Source organism: Haliaeetus leucocephalus, unplaced genomic scaffold (assembly GCF_000737465.1).
Source record: "Haliaeetus leucocephalus isolate CR32 unplaced genomic scaffold, Haliaeetus_leucocephalus-4.0 Scaffold751, whole genome shotgun sequence".
NCBI classification, from domain to species: domain Eukaryota; kingdom Metazoa; phylum Chordata; class Aves; order Accipitriformes; family Accipitridae; genus Haliaeetus; species Haliaeetus leucocephalus.
The window spans coordinates 7,327,072-7,346,493 of NW_010973187.1; the positions used below are offsets into that span (position 1 = coordinate 7,327,072).

At 37.5% G+C, this 19,422-nt stretch overlaps 1 protein-coding gene across 1 annotated transcript in view; it reads right to left on the minus strand.

Annotated features, from left to right (window-relative positions):
* GSAP (gamma-secretase activating protein) overlaps positions 1–19,422 on the minus strand; it is a 47,097-nt gene that overhangs the window by 27,042 nt on the left and 633 nt on the right. Inside the window, exons 2-12 of the mRNA XM_010580923.1 lie at positions 16,300–16,373; positions 11,781–11,837; positions 11,000–11,069; positions 10,511–10,567; positions 10,288–10,376; positions 9,805–9,874; positions 8,645–8,691; positions 7,224–7,328; positions 6,227–6,286; positions 5,473–5,516; positions 3,767–3,852 (exon numbers count right to left, since the gene is read on the minus strand). Coding sequence (XP_010579225.1) covers positions 3,767–3,852; positions 5,473–5,516; positions 6,227–6,286; positions 7,224–7,328; positions 8,645–8,691; positions 9,805–9,874; positions 10,288–10,376; positions 10,511–10,567; positions 11,000–11,069; positions 11,781–11,837; positions 16,300–16,373 — 759 coding nt within the window. The remainder of the gene's footprint in view (positions 1–3,766; positions 3,853–5,472; positions 5,517–6,226; positions 6,287–7,223; positions 7,329–8,644; positions 8,692–9,804; positions 9,875–10,287; positions 10,377–10,510; positions 10,568–10,999; positions 11,070–11,780; positions 11,838–16,299; positions 16,374–19,422) is intronic.

Genomic DNA, 19,422 nt, shown 5'->3' on the forward strand with positions numbered 1-19,422 from the left:
TATCTCTAACCATCAACTACCTAGCAAAACACAAAATAAGAGAGAACAGAGGAAGCAATATGGCACAATGGAAACCTGGGTTCTGACATGGCCAGTTCTTCTCAAGAAGTACATTTTTAGCCCTTCCCAGTAGAAATCATGCTTGCAGCCAGAAAACTGATCAAGCCTTTCTCTCCACAGACTGCCTCAATCTCTAGATATTTTCTGTTCAGGGACTGTCAAATATGCACAGAACAACATAGTAAAAACACAGTTTGTTTGCTTTCTAAGTAATTTCATATGGGCAGCAGCACAATACACTACTAGGACTTTCTCATACTAGCAATGATAGTCACTTCTCCCCTTTCCAGCCCAAAGAGCTGTTAATTTCTTTTTTAGGAGAAAAGTCACTCCCTGGCACAAGCTTATTTCAGCCAAGGTACTCTGTGCAGGAATGCTCCCCACTCCCAGCCTAATTCTAAATCAGACTGATACTGTTTTGACTCCATTGGATGTTAGCCCTCTCTCCATCTCTTATAAAAACGTTAATCCACTTACTCTGATGCTTTGGCAAGCTACTTTGGCATTCATGTTATAAACAGCTTCCAAACCACATTATCCCAATACAGTTGTGACAGCTAGGCCACAACTATGACCATTCACCTTTTACCTTTACTGAAAGTTTATCACTTAAAAGAAAAAAAAAAAAAGTAATACTAATACAGATACTGTTCTATAAAAAACCAAAGGTTTATGTATACAAGGTATACAGAAAAAGGCACAAAATAAAGGTTTATGTATACAAACTATACAGGAAAAGGCACAGTACGGAAAAAGTGCAAGTACAAAAAAAGCACAGCTACCAAGGTATTTTACTTGGTTAAAATAACTAAGTGCACCAAGTGGTGCAGGGAAAGCTTGTTGTCCTGTTGCACCTATAAGGTAAGTGTTTCATGCAAAGGCAGAACCAGGTCTTCTACACTATCCATTTCAAAATCATTTGCAAACAATAAGAGCTGTAGCTAAATGCCACAAGGTGAGAAGACTCACATGAAGATATATTTGGATGGACTCTTATCTTTTCCGAAATAAAAGGGAAAAAAGATCTCAACCACAACAAAGTAATAAAATAAAAAAAAGGAAGCATTTAAAAATTACGTTCTACTCATACAGGGTAACAGCAAGTTACTAGATTCAGCAGAATTATGGAAAAAAAAATTACAACTCTGTCACTTGATAAATAAACTTCATACCACTGAAATTGTAAGAGTCGCCTATGAAGACATGAAGTTTTACCTAGGAAACATTAACTTCAAATTCCTCATTTCTGTTCATGCAGAAGCATAAGGCACGAGGCTGTACCAACATCTCGACATGGCATCTGAGCATCACAATTCAAACACAACATTGCACTGTGGCATTTTGTCTAGTTGTACTGGCTTAGGAGTGATTTGCCTCACCTAACTTCAGCCATCCAAACATCTCTCATTTAGACTCCTATACAGAAAATTAAGAAATATGGACAGAAGCAATCATCCTCTGGAGACGCCTATTTCTCTCTATAAATATAGTCCAGATGCTTAACTTTTAGGCAGGTAAAGTTAAGTGACAGTAATCCAGGGTTTATGTCATCTTACTGCCTGCGTTTTTTTTTAATACCAAGCAAATTTAACCAAGAAGAACTCCTGAAGTACTAAAAGAAAATGTAACAGCCCAGTGTTGTTTAAATAACCACTGAATTCTTGACATACAAAGTTAATTCTGAGACTAGAACTGCTTGATCTCAGCTAACCTAGAAGTACATAGGGGTTTTTATCTGGAGACATTTTGTCTGTGCTGACTATAAGGAACAGAACTACTTTTCTTCTACCACGGAAGTTTGAGAAAGGAAGAGTGATTTCATTCAGTGTTCAGATTGGCAGTAGCCAATAACAGTTTTATTAAATGGGAAATTGCATGGAATATTCCATTTTGAAGTTATGCCAATTATTCTTTGCCAGAGATGTCCAAATAGTACAAATAGGGATATTACCATTAATATTTGAAGCATGTTAGCAGTTCCACAGAAGGCATAGTCTGTGCCCCAAAGAGCTTGCAGTCCCGTTTTGTAAACCACGACAAACACGAGGCACAAAAGGAAACTAACTTTAGTGCGATTACCCACAGTGTTCGTGGACAACTAGATACAGTCTCAGTGCCAAAATCCTTTGCTCCAAACTGTCAGTTACTCAAAATGGGTTGTGTAAAGTAATCCTCAGTTTCAAACAACATTCAAATATTTCAAACAATGAAAAGCCACATACAATCTCATCTAGTAAGTGTATTTGTCCAATTATGTGTTCTACATTAAGCACAGTGAAAAGCGTGTGTGAAAGGTTCCACACAGAATTTAAATACTGCTGGCCAGAGAGAAAAGAATATTTTACTTCAGGGTAACCAAACAGCTGCCTTGTTGGAGGAAGACTGAATTTCATCCTAAACTAAAAGGAGGTGCTTCAATCTGAACAAACCCTAGACAAGTATAGGTTTAAAAGGAAACATATATATACACAACTCAATAACATTTTCCATTGTTGGACAGGGTGTCTGTATAAGAAGTAGTCTGTCTTGCTAAGAAAGTAGCCTAATCTACTTTTGGTAGATAGAAACTTGGCTTTCTCCTATTTCTCATTCCTTCCCTCTAATCTTTCTAAGTGTGCTGTCTGTATTGGTAAGTAAAAAAATCCGTGTAAGGTAACTGTATTTCACTATTTGCATTAATGGCCATTTCAACACAACTGGCAAATACCTCAGCAATTCGTCCATGTGCATACAGCACACCTTCAGAAGTGAGATGTAAAGTCACTTCTGCAACATGTCATATCCCTGTACAACTCTGTAGACTATTCAGAAGTTAAGCAGATACAATCTCTGCTTGGCTGTATGGTCTAATTTAGAGGCTGAAAATACAGGCATCTCTGATGAACAGATGCCTCTTGAGACCAGTTTTTAATTAAAAAAAAAAAAAAAAAAAAAAAGCTCATGGCATGCATTAGGATGCAGGGAGACTCTTAACTCCTAAAGGTTTAAGGTACATTTTAGGTTTAAGTTTAAGGAATCACAAATATACTAAACCCTTAAGTATCACATGCTAAGTTTAGTATTACATACTTGGACCTTCTAAGTATCACATACTAACTAACAGCAACATGAAGCTCTTAGAATCTCTATTGCACATGCTCCATTTACGCATGGCCACTCTGTAACAGAATTATATACTATGTCAGATACACAAACAGACCTAGCCAAAACCTTCCCTGAATTTACTTTTTAATGCATTTTTCATCACGTTTAACATTAAATTGCTCTAATGTAATACATAACCATGCTTTGGTACCACCTGTGCTCTGAACAGAAAACGCTACAACATTAGACTGAGATATTTCACCATATAAGCGTGTGATACCAGTTCTTTGAAGATGGGCTACCAGAAAATTTCTGGGTGACTGTTTTATTGTTGGTGTTGATATATAAAACCCCAGGTACTCTTCAGCTCATCTTGGAATGCAGCTTTCAGAAGGTAAAAAAACTTAATAAACAAAATAGTGCACAGGTGCCTTCTCCCTCTCCTCACAGTTACATGTCAAGTATACTCTAAAGGAATACAAATCTCAAACATACAAAAAAAACCCATACAAAACCCCCCATATATATATAATGTCTTACAAAGAAAGCTAGTAATCAATTATGATTACACTGCATGGTAATTACTAGCGGAGATCATTTTGACAATACTTGTATTCATTACCTGCTTTACTTGTAAAAACCTGAAGATTCAAAGATTTAGATGCAACATCTTGGTCTTGACAGTGATCATATCCAAAATTCACAAGTCTATGAGCAAATAAAGATCACTAAATAAATCACTTCTTCATCCACAGATTCATCACAACACAGATCACGAGAACAGTCACTATGTAATCAACACATACTAATTAAATTATAATCAAATGTTCTCTAATGCAAGTTAAATTATGCTTTAACCAAACTGCTCAATGCTGTTAGAGATGAGAATCCCAAGTCTGCACACTTATCAGAAACCAACAATTTTGATTACACCTGAAAACTTCATATTCACTTACTGCAGCATTGTCCAACCATTCCTATACTTTGAAGTGAAAGCAAGTTCTGATGAAGTACTGGAAATCCTAACATTCATCATATGTGAGAACTCAAAGCCTTTGCAGCCTAACTCTGCGATTCTTACGTCTGGAAAGCTACATTTTAATCTGCAATTAAGCACACTAATTTCAGCGGAAATGCTTGAAAAGCACAAAAATCACACTCACATGGTACTTGTTATACCATGACATTCTTCTTCAGTCTCGTGCTGCCTGTGTTTTAATGGTTTTACATATCTTTAAAATCTACAAGTCCTACTTTTGCCACACAGAACATGCAACAGAAGATTGTAGTCAGTAAGCTTTGGCTTTTTTGTTGGGATTTCTTTTGTTTGGTTTGGTTTTTTTTCCAGAAGGAATATTGATCCTGGAGGGATTTTCCCCTCGGTCTTCTCCAATAGTTTTGGAAAACAACAACAACAAAAAAATTATACCATTGAAGCTTTTACAAGTGTTGGATTTTTTCAGTACTAAACGCAAGAGGATACACTGCCCCTTTAGGGCAACCTGCATGTGCAGTAGCACCACACTGAACCTTCTGCATAGCACCGAGACATTCTGAGAGCCACAGTTTGAGCAGGGTGGAACTCAACTACCTTCAGTTATTGATATCTGATCTAGTAGCGTTGGCCTCCCTTTTTATTCATAAAGAGAAACAGGCCCTTTTTGAACATAAATTCAACTGACTGAAGCTAGATGAGGATGAGGTGAATTACAACTGAGAGTCAGACCATCCTGACTAGTTTTTCCTCAGTTAAAAGGGAGCCTTAAGGAGACAAGCTCAGATGCAGTCATGTGCACAGGAGACACAGAATCAGACTAATCTTAGCCTTTGAAAGTGCAGGCTGCCTGGAAATAGCATGCTGGAAGAGAAAAAGAGTACAGGCAGTGTCTCATAAGCTATAAAGAGGAGCTACTGGTCTGGTTAACTGCCCAGTAAAACATGTAACAGCAATTAAAAGTGGAGAGCTTCCCTTGACAGGAATTTTGACATCACCACTACAACATGCCCTAGATTAAAACAAATTTTAATTTAAATAGGTACAGAATACTCAGAGGAAGGATTGTTTAACCTATAGCTAGCTCTTCAGACAATTTTTAAGAATGGCACCAAAAAGCAGTCAAGGATTAAATTACATTTTTCAGCTGACCCTGATGAAAATGAGAGGAACTGGAGGTTTGGACACAGTGTTCATATTATTTGTATGTTCCAGTACTATGTAGGCAACTTTAAACAAAGATAATGTGGTTCAGACACAAATTTTACTTAGGTTTGTAAAACATTATGCTATATATTAAAAGAAAAGCAAAACAAAACATAAAACCCCCTTACTTTAATCGTGTGTCATTTACAGAAATATCCAGGTGTGATTCCAGCTGTTAACCAAAAATGAAAACAAACCTGTTATTTAGTGAGGTCAGTATATTATGATTAATATTTCAGCCCAGTAAAACATGTCAAACTCATATTTCACTAGATTCAACATTTTAACAAAGTTTATTTACCGTCCTCTAATCACCCCCCCAAAACATAAAAGAGATTCTTTAAAAAAAGAAAAAAAGAAAATAAATTGTGAGATATTTAACCTCCTGCAGTAGAGCAAATTTCAGCCACTGGGACAAAAGCCTAGTAACAATTACACGTTCAACAGTTGTAGTTTTTATGTTCTCTTCTCCATACTTTCACCACGACAGATTTTCCTGTCTCACTTAAAACTGACACATAGTTATTATGTGGTTTCTTTGTCTAGTGCATTTGATAACCCTGCTTTTCAATACTTGAGTATAAGATCAACATAATGTCATGAATGTCACTTACTTCTAGGTCAATAGCTATGCAATTCCACTGAAGTAACCTTACCGTGGCGCAATCTGAATCTGACTGAATATATTCTTGAAAAGAATACAATGCAAAAAAAAAACCCAACAAAACAAAACAGAAAAAAAAACAAACGGAAAAACAAACCCCAGTTTCCCTCTGCAAAAGTTCCAAGAACAAGACACTAAACAGATCTCTGTATCAGTGCCTAGAACACATAATTACATCCAACTCAAAACCATTGTATAATAAAATACTAATGACTTACTATTGAGTTAAAACTTTCATCAGGATAAAACTGGACACATTTTAAAGTACTCCTTGATTCCTGGAATTAAGAGGATGTATTTTGTAACTGATAAAATAGAAAGCATATCATATAGACTGAAAAGTGACTGGATACTCCACAGCGTTCTACACACTCAACCCACTTTGCTAACAAATATGCAGAACTTAGGGGACAAAGATGACTTTAAAAACCACATATAACCCCCCACAATAGCACTATGACATGCTTCCTTCCTGTGCCAGATCATTATCTGACAAGCATCTATAATTGCGTGGGCCCCCACCTGAAGCACAGCATTACAGGTCTCAAATACACACACATATTCTAGAAAGTTAAAAAAATGTCTTCCATAACTACCTATATAGCAAAAGGAACAGTATCTTATTTTGGTCAGTTCAAAAAGGGTATCTCAAAGAAAAACAGGAATACGTTTCTCCATCACAGTTCACTTCCTGTTGTTTCCTAACACTCATATTTTTGGTGGCTAAGAAGAGTTAAGAAAAATCAATTTTAATTTACATAGAATACATCAAGTGCAAATAGTCTGCCAGTCAAAACAAAAAAACCCAAAGAGTTTCAGCATTTCTAGCCAAGAACCTGCCCTCATTTAGTCACTCAGTAAGTCTGTATACAACATACTTTCTACATGTGAATTTTCTAGATCAGAGGCATTATACTCATGACAGTTTTTGGTAGATTTAGATCCTTTTGAATAAAAGGCCTCTTTAAAGCCAAAAAACCTAACAAACTCACCCTTTTTTATAGAAAGTACTGAGACCACCAGTCTTCTTGCAATTTACTATACATAAATACCAGTTACGGCAAGTCTAGCTTTTGCTTTAGGTTATTTGAGGCAGGAACAAGACAGACTACTATAATGAAAAACAAACTCACACTATTATTACCCCACACACTCAAAAATTTTACTGTCATGAGACAGGCAGGAACAAAACTACTAGAATGACTTTCATCTCACCTTTGGAACAATGTAGAAGAGCCTTTGTTCCACCATATCCCATTGTGCCCAAATGAGATCATCTGCAACTCTGGCTCTTGGAAGCTGACCTGAGTTTTGAATCACCTAAAGGGAAAGAAAGAACATTAGAAGTCATCAAATAAAGTTCTGTAACAATTACGCACAGTCTGTGCTTTAAAGAGAAAAGCAATGACGCAAGAGGCACAAATAGTAAGGTGCTTAGAGGGAATATGCTACTCGTTAGCTCCACAAAGTCCACCTTTGTTGTGTGCAAGGTGCTCATTTTAAAGAGATCAGGAGCACAGTTTTCAGGGTATACCTACTATGAAATATTTTATTTGAGATTTCCTTGCTTGCAAGAAATTCACCAACCACTTAAGCTGCTCAAAGTGAACAAATTAAAACAGACAGCACTCTTCATCACAGAGAAGTGAAAACAAGTGAAATGTCACAGTCAGTTCAGAACCAGCTACATTAACTATTGAAGGAAGACTCGTTAGCTACAGAAGGGATTTCTGTCCAAATTCTCAGCCACGTGATAGAGAGTACTGACACTAGGGAAAGGGTTAGAATTGTGGAAAACTGTTGGGGTTGTATAAATGCACTCTTGAAAGATGTAGGGAGATTCCATGTCAACCAAAACAAATCTGTTTGTTAGAAGGACAGCAGATTGATCTGTTTTTTCTGATTACACTCTTAAGACTTTACTCCACTACTGTAGTCTAGCATATAAAATCCATCTGCTTTAAAAGCAATCACAAACTTTGAGAAAACCATGAAGGACTTCCAAGTGACTGAAAATCAGGACCTTAACTTTTTCCTTACAAGCCTACACTTGTCTCCATAAACCAAAACAGTGGCTTTAGTGACAATTCTTTACTATATTAGATGTAAGTTTATTAATAATAAGTCTTTTAAGCAGAACATCCACAATTTGTTGAAGACAGATTCATGTTAAAAACAGGAAAAGAAGACGAAGGGAAAAAGAGATCGGAAGATTTACAGTACTTGGAGTGTATTTAAGTTTTATGTCTTTTGTTTGTTTGCTTGTTTTTTAAATGAATCCTTTACTGGGACACACAGACTCTCAAAAGGCAAAGTTAGGAAGGTGATACTGCAAAGATTTTAAATGGTTTAGAAATGTATATACACTATGTTTACTCCCAACTTCTAACACCCAGACACATTCAGCAACAAACAAAAACCAATAAAATGAGTAACTTTCCTCACAGATTACATGGTATGCAGGTTTTTCAATCAGCTTTGTGTTTAGCTGCATAAGCTGCCATACTATCAATACTTTCGATATACTTTGTGTTGCCCAAGTATACAACTACAAAAACAGTTAGTTAAAATTACAAATGTTTAAATTTTCAATTAAAGCAAAAAAACCTCAAACCCCAAGATTTTTCAAGTCTTACCACTTTGTGTTCTTCTTCTGCAACATGAATGTCAAATTGTTCAATATCTTCAAAATATGGAAAAAAAAAATCATTACAAACATACATTATATGCTTTTATACAGCTTATTAAACAAATCTCACCTCTTGGAATGCTATAAGAACACATTAGGGCCAGGAAAGTTCAACTCAGTGTAAGAGGAAATCCGTGATACATGAACACAGGTGCCTATGCAGAGGCCTGGACTGTCTTCCTTTACTGACCTGAGGGTGGCTTCAGCCATACCACCCCTCTGGAAACAGTTCTCTGCCCACATCACCACAGCACCGTCAGGGAGAGTGCTAACTGAAACATGCCAAACCAAGCCAAGGAGCACACTTACAAAGAGCACGCAGAGCTGCATGCCCGTGCCTGAGACTACACCCTAGCCCTGTTCCACTTCCTAGCATGAACACCACCTCACGGTCCTTTCCCATGCAAAATTCCTAAAAGTTATTGGTAGTTTGCCTGTGCAAAGAGTGCAAGTTTCACCCAGCAGATGGTATAAATGTTTCTGATACAGTTCACAGCACTATGTGAACATACTAGGATGTGAACTCTGCCCACCCAAGTCCAGCTACCTAAAGGTTGGTGTCTCGCTTAGCAGAGAAGATGGGCCTCTCCAAAGAGATAGGAAAAGCGATCTCACTCTGTAATAAGACTGAATGGTAAAAGGGATAAACAGCCTTTGCAAAGTATCCACCTCTATCCATTCCCTCCCATTATAATAGGTTGAACATGCAAAGTTAGCTGAATTGAAGGAACTATTATCCTATTCTTATCCCACTTGTCATGTGTTAAATCACAATCCATCTCTCATAGTCAATTGACCTGCTCTGAATTAATATAGAATACTATAAAAGTCTATTTCAGCTTTTTTAGAAATAAAGATAACTGATGAATGCATGAACTAGTTATTACATGCAAGTAATTTCAAAGCTGGCCATTCTGCTAACATTTAAAAAAAAAATCCCATTAAATTATACAGTTTTTAAAAGACATTTGGACTACCCAGAATAGCTCATGCCCTTTTTTCCCCGTTTGTTTTTTTTTTCTCCAATAAAAGTCTACCAAAAATATAATCTAAACCGGTCATCTTAAAGCAAAAGAATGACAATGTACTTTCAAAATATTAACTCACATTTATCTTCTGAAACTAGCAAGAGGCGACTCTCTGTAGAATTATTTCTGCCTTCAACTGGATAAAGAAACTATACAGAAAGTTTCACAAAAGAAAGTAAATAAACAAAGTATTTTAGAACACTTATCTAAAATGTGGGTTTTTTTTAAGCTGGACATTTACATATTTTTAAATTAAGAGAGGCACACTAATGATATTTAATTAATAAAAATAGCTATTATTACAGACTAATAGTCACCAATCACTATAATTGCAACCTTTGGAGGATTCAAAAGGAATAAAAAAGTAGCCTTCATGTCAGAGAAATATTCTACATCAAACATTTTACGATGTTTCTAATTTTTTTCATTCAATGAAGAAACACAGGCACACCATCTCTGTAACAGTTGCAAGATAACATGCGATATTTCTGCACTCAACCACTTTTTCTCTCTAGCATAGTGGATTTAAAAAGTTTGTATTTAGATTAGTTGAATAATTTACCTGTACTTGAACACAGCTATCCACAGCCTTTAGGACTCTCACATTGTTAATGGGATGAATTTCAATTAGCAAGGTTAAATACTTGGATACTGCAAAAAGAACATGTTTTAGATAACATTCTTTTTTATACACAATTTTGTTTTCTAAACAGAAATTATGTGGGGGGGGAAAAGCAAAAGGGTACAGTATTTCTAACAGTATTAAAACAATCCACTTGTAGTACCTGACTGTAATAGCCGACTTACTCTTTCTTCTTCTGTATATTGACGGAAGCTGACCGCTAAGGGGGGGGGGGGGGGAAGAAAAGCCAAAACAACCACAGTGAGCATGCATATTTGATATTAATCTTATGAAACATTCTCGAAGAGCAAGCATCACAAATTTTTTTACCAAAAACATCTATGTTAAAGGAACAACAGAAGCTCTTCTAGATGTAGGAGGCATGTATAAATACAGGAGGGGGAAGTGAACAAAGGGTCAGTGTGTCTTAGATTTTTATTTTAACAAAACAGCAATATCGTTACAGCTCTATCTTTATGTTGTTACCTACATTATTTGGTGATGGATCCACCAAAATGCATAGACTGCTGTGGGCAACATATGGATCAAAATAGATTTAAGTAATTCTAGACCCAAATGTATCATCCTCCTAAACTAAATCATCTTTACCATGACACACACAAAAAAAATTAATGAAAAAACACATATTTACCCAATAATGTCCTTTCATTGTTGACCGAACAGCTGATTATTCGTAGATCCCTCTCAAACATATAGAGGTGCTATAGAAAAACACATTAATGCTAATAAATTATTTTTTTTAACCATATAAAGAAAACCATCTGATTACTCCTCCTTAGGAAAACACTGCTGACCAGTACACCGTATTTATTTTTAAAACAAATCATTTCACAGCCAGAACCATATTTCAAGCTTCAATTATATCACTTCTCCTTTTTCTGGTTTGTTTGTTTCTTACTGGTTCTTTTGAGCTCTAAGTTGCCACTAGAGCAACACAGCAGACCTTTATGTAAATACAAAATTTCACCCATTTCATACTGTTATAGGGACACCTGTAAAGGCCCATTATCATGACTCCAGCCACTGAATTGCAGTACATTCAGTTTTAGAATAATTTCTTACAAATGGTAGCACCAAACAGACTGAGGATGCACACATAACAAAGAAAAGCCAAAACAGTTACTTCTTAGCACACACGTTCAGTGTGAAGAAGACTGGAAAGGGCTTGAATTGGTTGTTTAGAAAAAAAGGTTGCAGACACGATGCTTTACTACTCCCATGTCATTGAGATGTTCTGTAATGTTCTGCATCTTAATACTACTGAGCATCATTCGAATACCTTCTCTGGTCTCTCTTTCGTTTCAAACGAGCATACACTCCTTAAGGACATAACTTAAGCGTGTTGCAAGGCATCAAAATCTGAAACATTACAGCACTGTCTTCACCAGGGAGAAGCCTGGCATTGCTCTCACCTCATTTTGTTTAGTTTGAAGATCGTACAATCCAATGTGAGTATTTCTCTCATTTCCCTATGGATGAAAACAAATCAGCACTGGCAATGTAAATACACACAAAGTTAAACATTGTTTTTATTTTTTTCCCACCTCCCTCTCCTCTTCCCCCCCGCCCCTTGACACACATCCTCACACACTTCCCTGTCCTATAAACAGGCAGTTAATTATCTAATTCCAAGAAAGCAAGGCAAGAAAGAGAACAAAGATTTTTTTTTTCTCCTTTTAGAAGTAACACATGGGATAAAGCTGAAATGTGGCCAATTCACAGCCCACAAGCCGTTGCATAAGCCAAGTGCCTCTCTCACTTCGGTTCTAAACTGGTTTTAGTTATAGGCAGTAGGGCCAGGAAGAGAGATGTCTGTACAAGAATGAAAGGGGATGCTATGGCCCTTGGAAGATTTAAGGCTGGTGTTCCAAACCTCACCAACTCGAGAGCACAGAAACATCAAACATCACCAAACACAGCTTCCAGTGATCTGGCTGCAGGCTGGAAAAAGGATTTCAGCTCTGCCTTAGGAAATTATTGTTTGAAGGCTAAATATATTTCACAAGCTCAGATGACACCATTAGCCTGCTGCCTTTGAAAAGAAACATAATACACATCCTTTCTAGCTTACTGGTAATAACATAAAACAATTTTGTTTGGGGCACTTCTAAGACTATTCAAATCAAAACTTATTCTTAGTAATTTTCACCATGCTTTAAATTTTCAAAATAAAAAAAAAATTAAAACAAATTCTGCTTGGCAACATATATTGTATATCAAATCAAGCTGAAGTCCATTAATGTACTCTAGGTATAAGCACTAAATTGCTGAACTGTTGAAATTAAATCCAGCTACATAGGCCTGTACTCAAACAGTGAGCATCATTGTTTTTAACTACAGCTTGGGGGGGAGAGGGGAGCAATCTGTGGTTATTTACAAAGTTATGGCTTCTTGCTTTGTGAAGTTAAAACAAAAGCCTAAGTATTCTCTTCCTAAGGGGTCTATTTCTGAGTGTCTCATTATTGTTGTGCCAATGACAAAAGTCTTTGACTTCTGATTTAAACATGGAAAACAAAATGTCTTTATATTAAGACACAGGCTTCAGGCCTCCTAATTTAAGGTTAAGCAAGTGCTTTCACAAATAACCATCTTTGCAAGTGTGTCTGAAACGCTAACATCCTCTGTGCTTAGCTACTGAAAAAATATACTTTACAAGACTGGTAACAGCACTACAACAGTGCCCACATCTGTGCATAAGCCGAGATGCTTGTTTTCATGTTTACTCTGAAGATTCTTGCATTGCCTTGCAAAATAGAAGCGCGGGCACTAGAATTCACTGTTAAAAATATCTTCTTTACACCAACTATTAATGTCATGAAAGACAGACGCTGTCAAAACTACAGTACAACAGAATACCGTAAAATAAGCTTGAAAATAAAGCTCATTCTCCACCTTCCCCTGATTTCATGCAGAATGCACTTGATTTACTTCCACTTAGCAGACAAAGGTTGTTTTCTATTTGTATCTATTAGGAAACAAGCCAGGGCAGCTCAGTTTAGTTTACATCCTTGTTTGTGCACTATCCTCACTGACAATGTCACAGCTAAATTTTGCTGCTATAAAACCAACAGGAAAGGCTCACAGACATATAACTGCGTCTTGCGAAAGTGGTAGCTCATTAGTCATAAATAGTTTATCATGAAGTGGGGAGAGTGAGAGAAAGAGGTATTAAACTGCCTTAACAACTCAGTAAGATCTGTAGTTTCTTAGAAGCTGTAATTACATCGTGTTTCTCCAACATAAGTTTAAGGAAACAGAAGGACTAACTGCAGACACTAAAAGCAGTCTGTTTTCCCCAGGTAAGCTTTCCTGTGTGACGAAGTATATTAGCAGAACAGAATAGCAAAAAGCAAAGAATACTTATATTTTAGAACAAGTTTGTAAAAATTTAAACTAAGGATCAAATTGGGACCTAAAACTACTTGTCATTCACTAAGATGCATACACCAAGACTCTTTTTTCTTCTATATAAATATAAATGGATACTCCACTTAAAAGGTTTGCGGTGAACTCCAAAGCCGTAGAACTATACCCATTCATTGTCAATGGGCTGTTTGAGGAAAGAAAACATTTGGATTGAATCCTTGTTAAGTCAGTAGTAAAGTATAAAAAGACAGACACACAATACTCCCAACACTAGCTGGTTTTTAGCATTCTACTCTTGAGAGCGGAAAAAAAATTCAGTCCTGGTTTAAGGTATCACAGTCCCAAGGTGTGACTGCAGCTGACAAAGACGTAACTAAATTAACAAAAGCATAGACATCAGGAAAGGCACAGCATTAGCAGCTCAGGACCCAGCCTGTTCAGGACACAGGCTAAGTGCTATGCAGCTACAGCCTGGGACACCACATGTGCTCCTACCAATATACAAGCCACCTAGACCAGCATGAGGTTTGGGGCAGACATACCCACATGTTCTTATCATGCAAGCAGACAAGTGTGGATGTATTGACTCCCATTGACATCAATAGCACCTAAGTGGGTACCAACACTTTTAACTGATGAGCAGAAGTTCTACTGATCCAAGAAAGAAATGTGTACAAACACATTATGAGCAACTTCTCTGTGGGAGAAGCATCATACATTTAATGCAATACCACCTTAAGATACATTTGTTCTTCATGAGAAAACTCCAGGAAGTATCTTCCAGTTTACCCATTAACAAGCGTAAAAAACAGTTATAGTGGAAGTAAACAAAATATGTCAGCATCCTTCCCAACAGAAGAATAAATAGATGCTTGTTCTTCAGCAGGCTGACTCACTCAGGAGAAAAAGATCAGACTGCTTTAACATGGTAAGAGAACAGGAAGAGAAGTAGAAGCATCTTCTTTGGGATGGCATTTGAGAGGTGCAAACTGCAGCACAGCTGCGCAGTTTGTTAGTTCCAGTTCTCAGGCTTTGTCATCCAGCCATTCTTACCACAGGCTGCAGAGGTCACTTTATTCCCCAAATTAGGAAAGAGAAACTACCGTGAACATTTTCAGTGACTTCCTATGCAGCCTTTACCCACAGGTTCAGGAAACTAAGCCTAGGTGTTCAAATCCTCCTGCGAGTCATCAGCCTATTCAGTCAATGAAATCTAGTGGGTTATTTGCCCACCTCCTCCACCCCACATTCCTCCTCCCAAAGTATAGGCTACAAGTTGCCAGTTCTCTAAACTCCGCCAATGGTTTTGCTCAGATCCCTACTGACCAGAGTGGGAGCTTTGATACCTAGCATGCAGGCAAACACCTACATTTAGATGTGTGAACCTTGAGCTACAACCCATCCCTTGTGCCAGTTGCAAGAGCGTGAACAGCATACAAGGCAGTTGGACTCCACTGTCAGAAGCCCAAAAAAGCTTATGGTGACATTCCACAGATGCTAGAAAGCAGGAACATCACACACACACAGTAACAGATGTCCTGTTGGGAACTAGATGGGTTACTTTCATTAAGTCTTTCTAGAGTTTTGAGCAAGGAAAAACTTGACACATTCTTTAGTGTTGTTTTTACTGTTACTTTTGTCTTGTACAGACTCCCCTCCCTATGCTTGTACTAAAGGAAACATCCACCCACAGTTAAAGTGTATTATACCTTGATGAAGACCTCACGTCTTCCCTTAACCCTAGGGAAGCTGGAGAGTTTTAGCACTGTTGAGCTGGAGGGGAACAAAAGGCAGTCCTATTCTACTGGAGTCTGCTATCTCTAATCCGTACTCTTCAAAAACCAAGATCCTCCAGAATCCAGCTGGGTCTACAGATCTGAGATGCACAGAAAAGCAGCACAGTTTGTCTCATCAAGGGGAAACCTTCTCAAACCATATAAAAATCTCTTGGAACTACAGGCATTTCAACCTAAAAGCTATACATATGCCATGGAGTGCAGCATGCTATGTTAAAAAGGGTAGCTCTACATACTTCAAGACATCAAATAAACAACAGTTACTTCAGACTACTTGCAATAAAGTGCTACAGATGAATCTTAAAGTAACAAAGAACAGAGAAAGCAGAATTAGTGTTAGATAAATGGCATCTTAGCATATATATTGGTAGGAGGAAACATATTTAACTAAAGCAGTGCACATGAATTTAAGCCAGACTTCCCTAAGAAATTCTGAGGGTAAAAGAATGTGCTGCTTACGAAGAGTTTATCTGTTAAAGAAATGTCATTTCACTCAGGGTGAGATTCTGGCCCCCCAAAAAATCAAGAGCAAAACCCCTACGGATTTAATCAGGTCAGTACTTTACTCTCCATTTCATCATTCTTAACCTTAGTCTGAAGTGGAGATGGGTATTTTCCCATTGCCCAACCCTGCAAGTTGTCATCAGTCGAGTTTTCATGTTCTAACCCTCACTGCAAAAAATTTTGAACTACAAGGACTCAGTTAGGCAAGATACATATATGGGGTTATTCTCAGCTATATTTTTATTAAGTTGCAAGACAGACATACCTTCCAGGTATAAATAATTTTACTGTTTCTTTCAACATTTACAACGTAGAGTGCTGACGATTTCCCAGAAGTATCTGAAACGATAAGTATCAAAAAGCATAGGATTTTCATCTGAGCTGGTTCATCACACAATTTATGCACACTTTAAGCAAAGATACTAAATACATTTTTACATATAAATATTTCTTTGTACATGCCAAAATTACTCCCTTCTGGAAAGACAGAGAGAATATTTCCTTACACCATGATTTAAATCTGATAAACTTCAACACAAAATACTTAAGGGGTTTCAAAACACGCAGGAAAGAATTATTTATGTAAATTCCTAACTCTTCATTATAATTGTGATTCTAATGGCCACTACCTTTTGTGATGAAATGGAATATGCTTTTTTCACCATCTTCCATTCACAGAAATTAAATTGCATTTATCCATTATACACAACACGGGGTTCCAACAGTTAAGTTGCACTCCAATCCTCAGAACACTACAGGGAGATAGAACCAGCCTGAGGAAAAGCGTCCCTTGCTCCCACCTGCCCCTTCAGCATCCCAAAGGAATGCCTGGAAATAAACTACACCTTCAGAGATTAGCTCTACAACAACACACACACATGCACACACACCCCCACCCCAGAACCACAAGATTAAGCACCATATATATATATGCAACAAACCTACGAGTACAAGGGAATTAAGCAATGCAGGACAAGGGATACGATGTGGGATGTGAATGGAAGAGTAGGGTTAAAAGGGAAACAGAGGAGCAGGAAGCTAGGATGGACAAAGAGAAGAGCACATCTGGACAAAGCAGTGCAAAATAAGAAGGAAAACACCAGAAAAAAAGATAAAATGTCATACTCAAGATGACCAAAATGCATGCTTCCCTGATGCTGCTTTTTTGTTTTCTAATTGCTGCAGCCACCAAAAGTGCATTTATCTCAAATGGAACTTTCATTAAAAGTGGAAAATTTGCCCTTAATAAGGTTAAGACCTGCATGATTGGTACTAGTTTTAAGATAAAGGTAGCCTGTGGTAAGCATCAGCAAAAAGAATTCTCCACAACTCTCGGCAAGCATTTAGTCAAGTTCGACACTATTTACTTTGCAGTTATCACGAAGCATTGGCAGAAGACAGACATGTGAAACTTAAGTTTCACAAGCCTGATACTATAAACTGGCTTGTACAGCTCGCAGTGATATGAAAAAAACCCCTTTTTGTAAGTATTATCAGAAGGAAATAAATTCTGTATTTTATTGTGGGAGGACAATGAAAATCCTTCATGTACATTTAACAACTTATCACTTTCTACTGGTTTCAGATCGCTCAAGGTACACTACAATACCACTACATTAGGGCTAGTTGATGACGACTGAGAAAGTCTCAGATAACCATATATTCCGCTCTTCTTTTAGTGGAAACTTCCCAGAATGTAACCACCACCTCAAACTTTCAAGATGAGTACTATGGTCTCCACACTTCTCTCTCATACAATACTTCCTCAGAACAGAATTTAGCTAGAGAAGGTCCACACAAAATCTCCATGTCAATGAATTTCTCTATCACCCAACTTAAGAGACCTTAAAGATGTTGAAAAGGTTCCTTTTCAGAAGCGAGTTTCATGTCACTGAACACTGTCATTGGGAATATGGAGCCAAATTAGAAGTGGCAATCATCTCCGCCCTTGGAAAGTCCTGCAGGAAAACTGCACATGGAATTACAGCTTCTTCCTCATCCCCACATGATGAAGGGCTGCAAAAGAACCAACCCAACCTGCCTGCCCAGCAAACAACTCACATCAACATACTCTGGAGAATGCAGCGTTTGATTTCCTGAAGGCCGCTATACGCGGCTCATACAAAAATAAGCGGAAAGAAGAGAATGAGGCTGGTTCTTTTCACATGCTGCTCCCCTCTCATCATCATAGCTACTCCCAGCTCTCATGCAATTAGAAATTCTCAAGCTATCAAGGGTTTTCAAGTCCTCAGTAAAGAAAATAATAAATATGAATAACTATAACATCTGAAACCACTGACACAAAAGTACCATGGCTCCTAAAAATTGCTTGCTTTCTGTGAATAGGTATTTCTTTGATGTTTAAATGAGTCTTTTCAAATTCCTGCCTCCCACCTTCACCCTCCTAATACAACAACACTACATCAAGGGGAAAAGTCAGTACACAGACAAAAGTTGAAATGCCATACAGCAATACTGGTATCTGACCAGATGCACCTTCCAACCTAGATTCTTCTGATTCTGTATTACCGGGGGCATTTACTGAATGAAGAGTCTGTAATACATTTTAAAAAGCTGAATACAATTGTCCCTTTCCCAAACACAAGTCAGCACCATTTTGAGATTGTTGTGACATAAATGCATAGGTTGACTGATTGAATTCATCACAGATGAAGTGATAAATTCATAGATTAATTAAGTATGGAGAATTTCAGAATCTTACCTCAAATCCCTTCAGTACACCATTCAACAGTTGTTCAGTAAACTACTTAGTGTATGTGAAATCATTTTTAACAGATTCTGTAACTGATGGCTTGGTAAATAATTCTCTTTTATAAAATAAAAAAAAGCTGATACCTTCTAGTTTACCTCCAAACAAGTTGTTATGAAACTATTTGATAACAGCTTCTCAAGGTGGGAAGCAAGTTGAATATTTGGAGTTAATTAAAAGCAACCAAAGGAGCTGAGGTTTCAAGTTGCATCAGTGACCATCTATTTCTACTGAAGTACTACTTATTATTTCTTTTTAGACTAAGGTTTCCATCAGCTTCTGAAAAGAAGAACTGAGCCAGCTGTCCTGCAGATGAATGAGAACAAACACAAGCAAAAAACCACAGGGCCAAGAATACAGGGTGGTCATTCTTTTTTTCCAACCACTGCACCAAGTGGTCGCTACGCTACCTATAGCACACCGCTGTGACAGCTAACACTTCATCTAATTTTAACTAGCACTCATTTACCACATAGACAAAAGTGTTTGGGTTTTGTTGGGGTTTTTTGTTTGTTTTTTTTTTTTTCCTTCCAGAAAGGGGAGTAGTGTAGAAGCGGGAGTCACGCTAGAAGCCTTTTTGGGGGGGGGGGGGGGGGAAGAAAAACCCGTGTGTCCCCC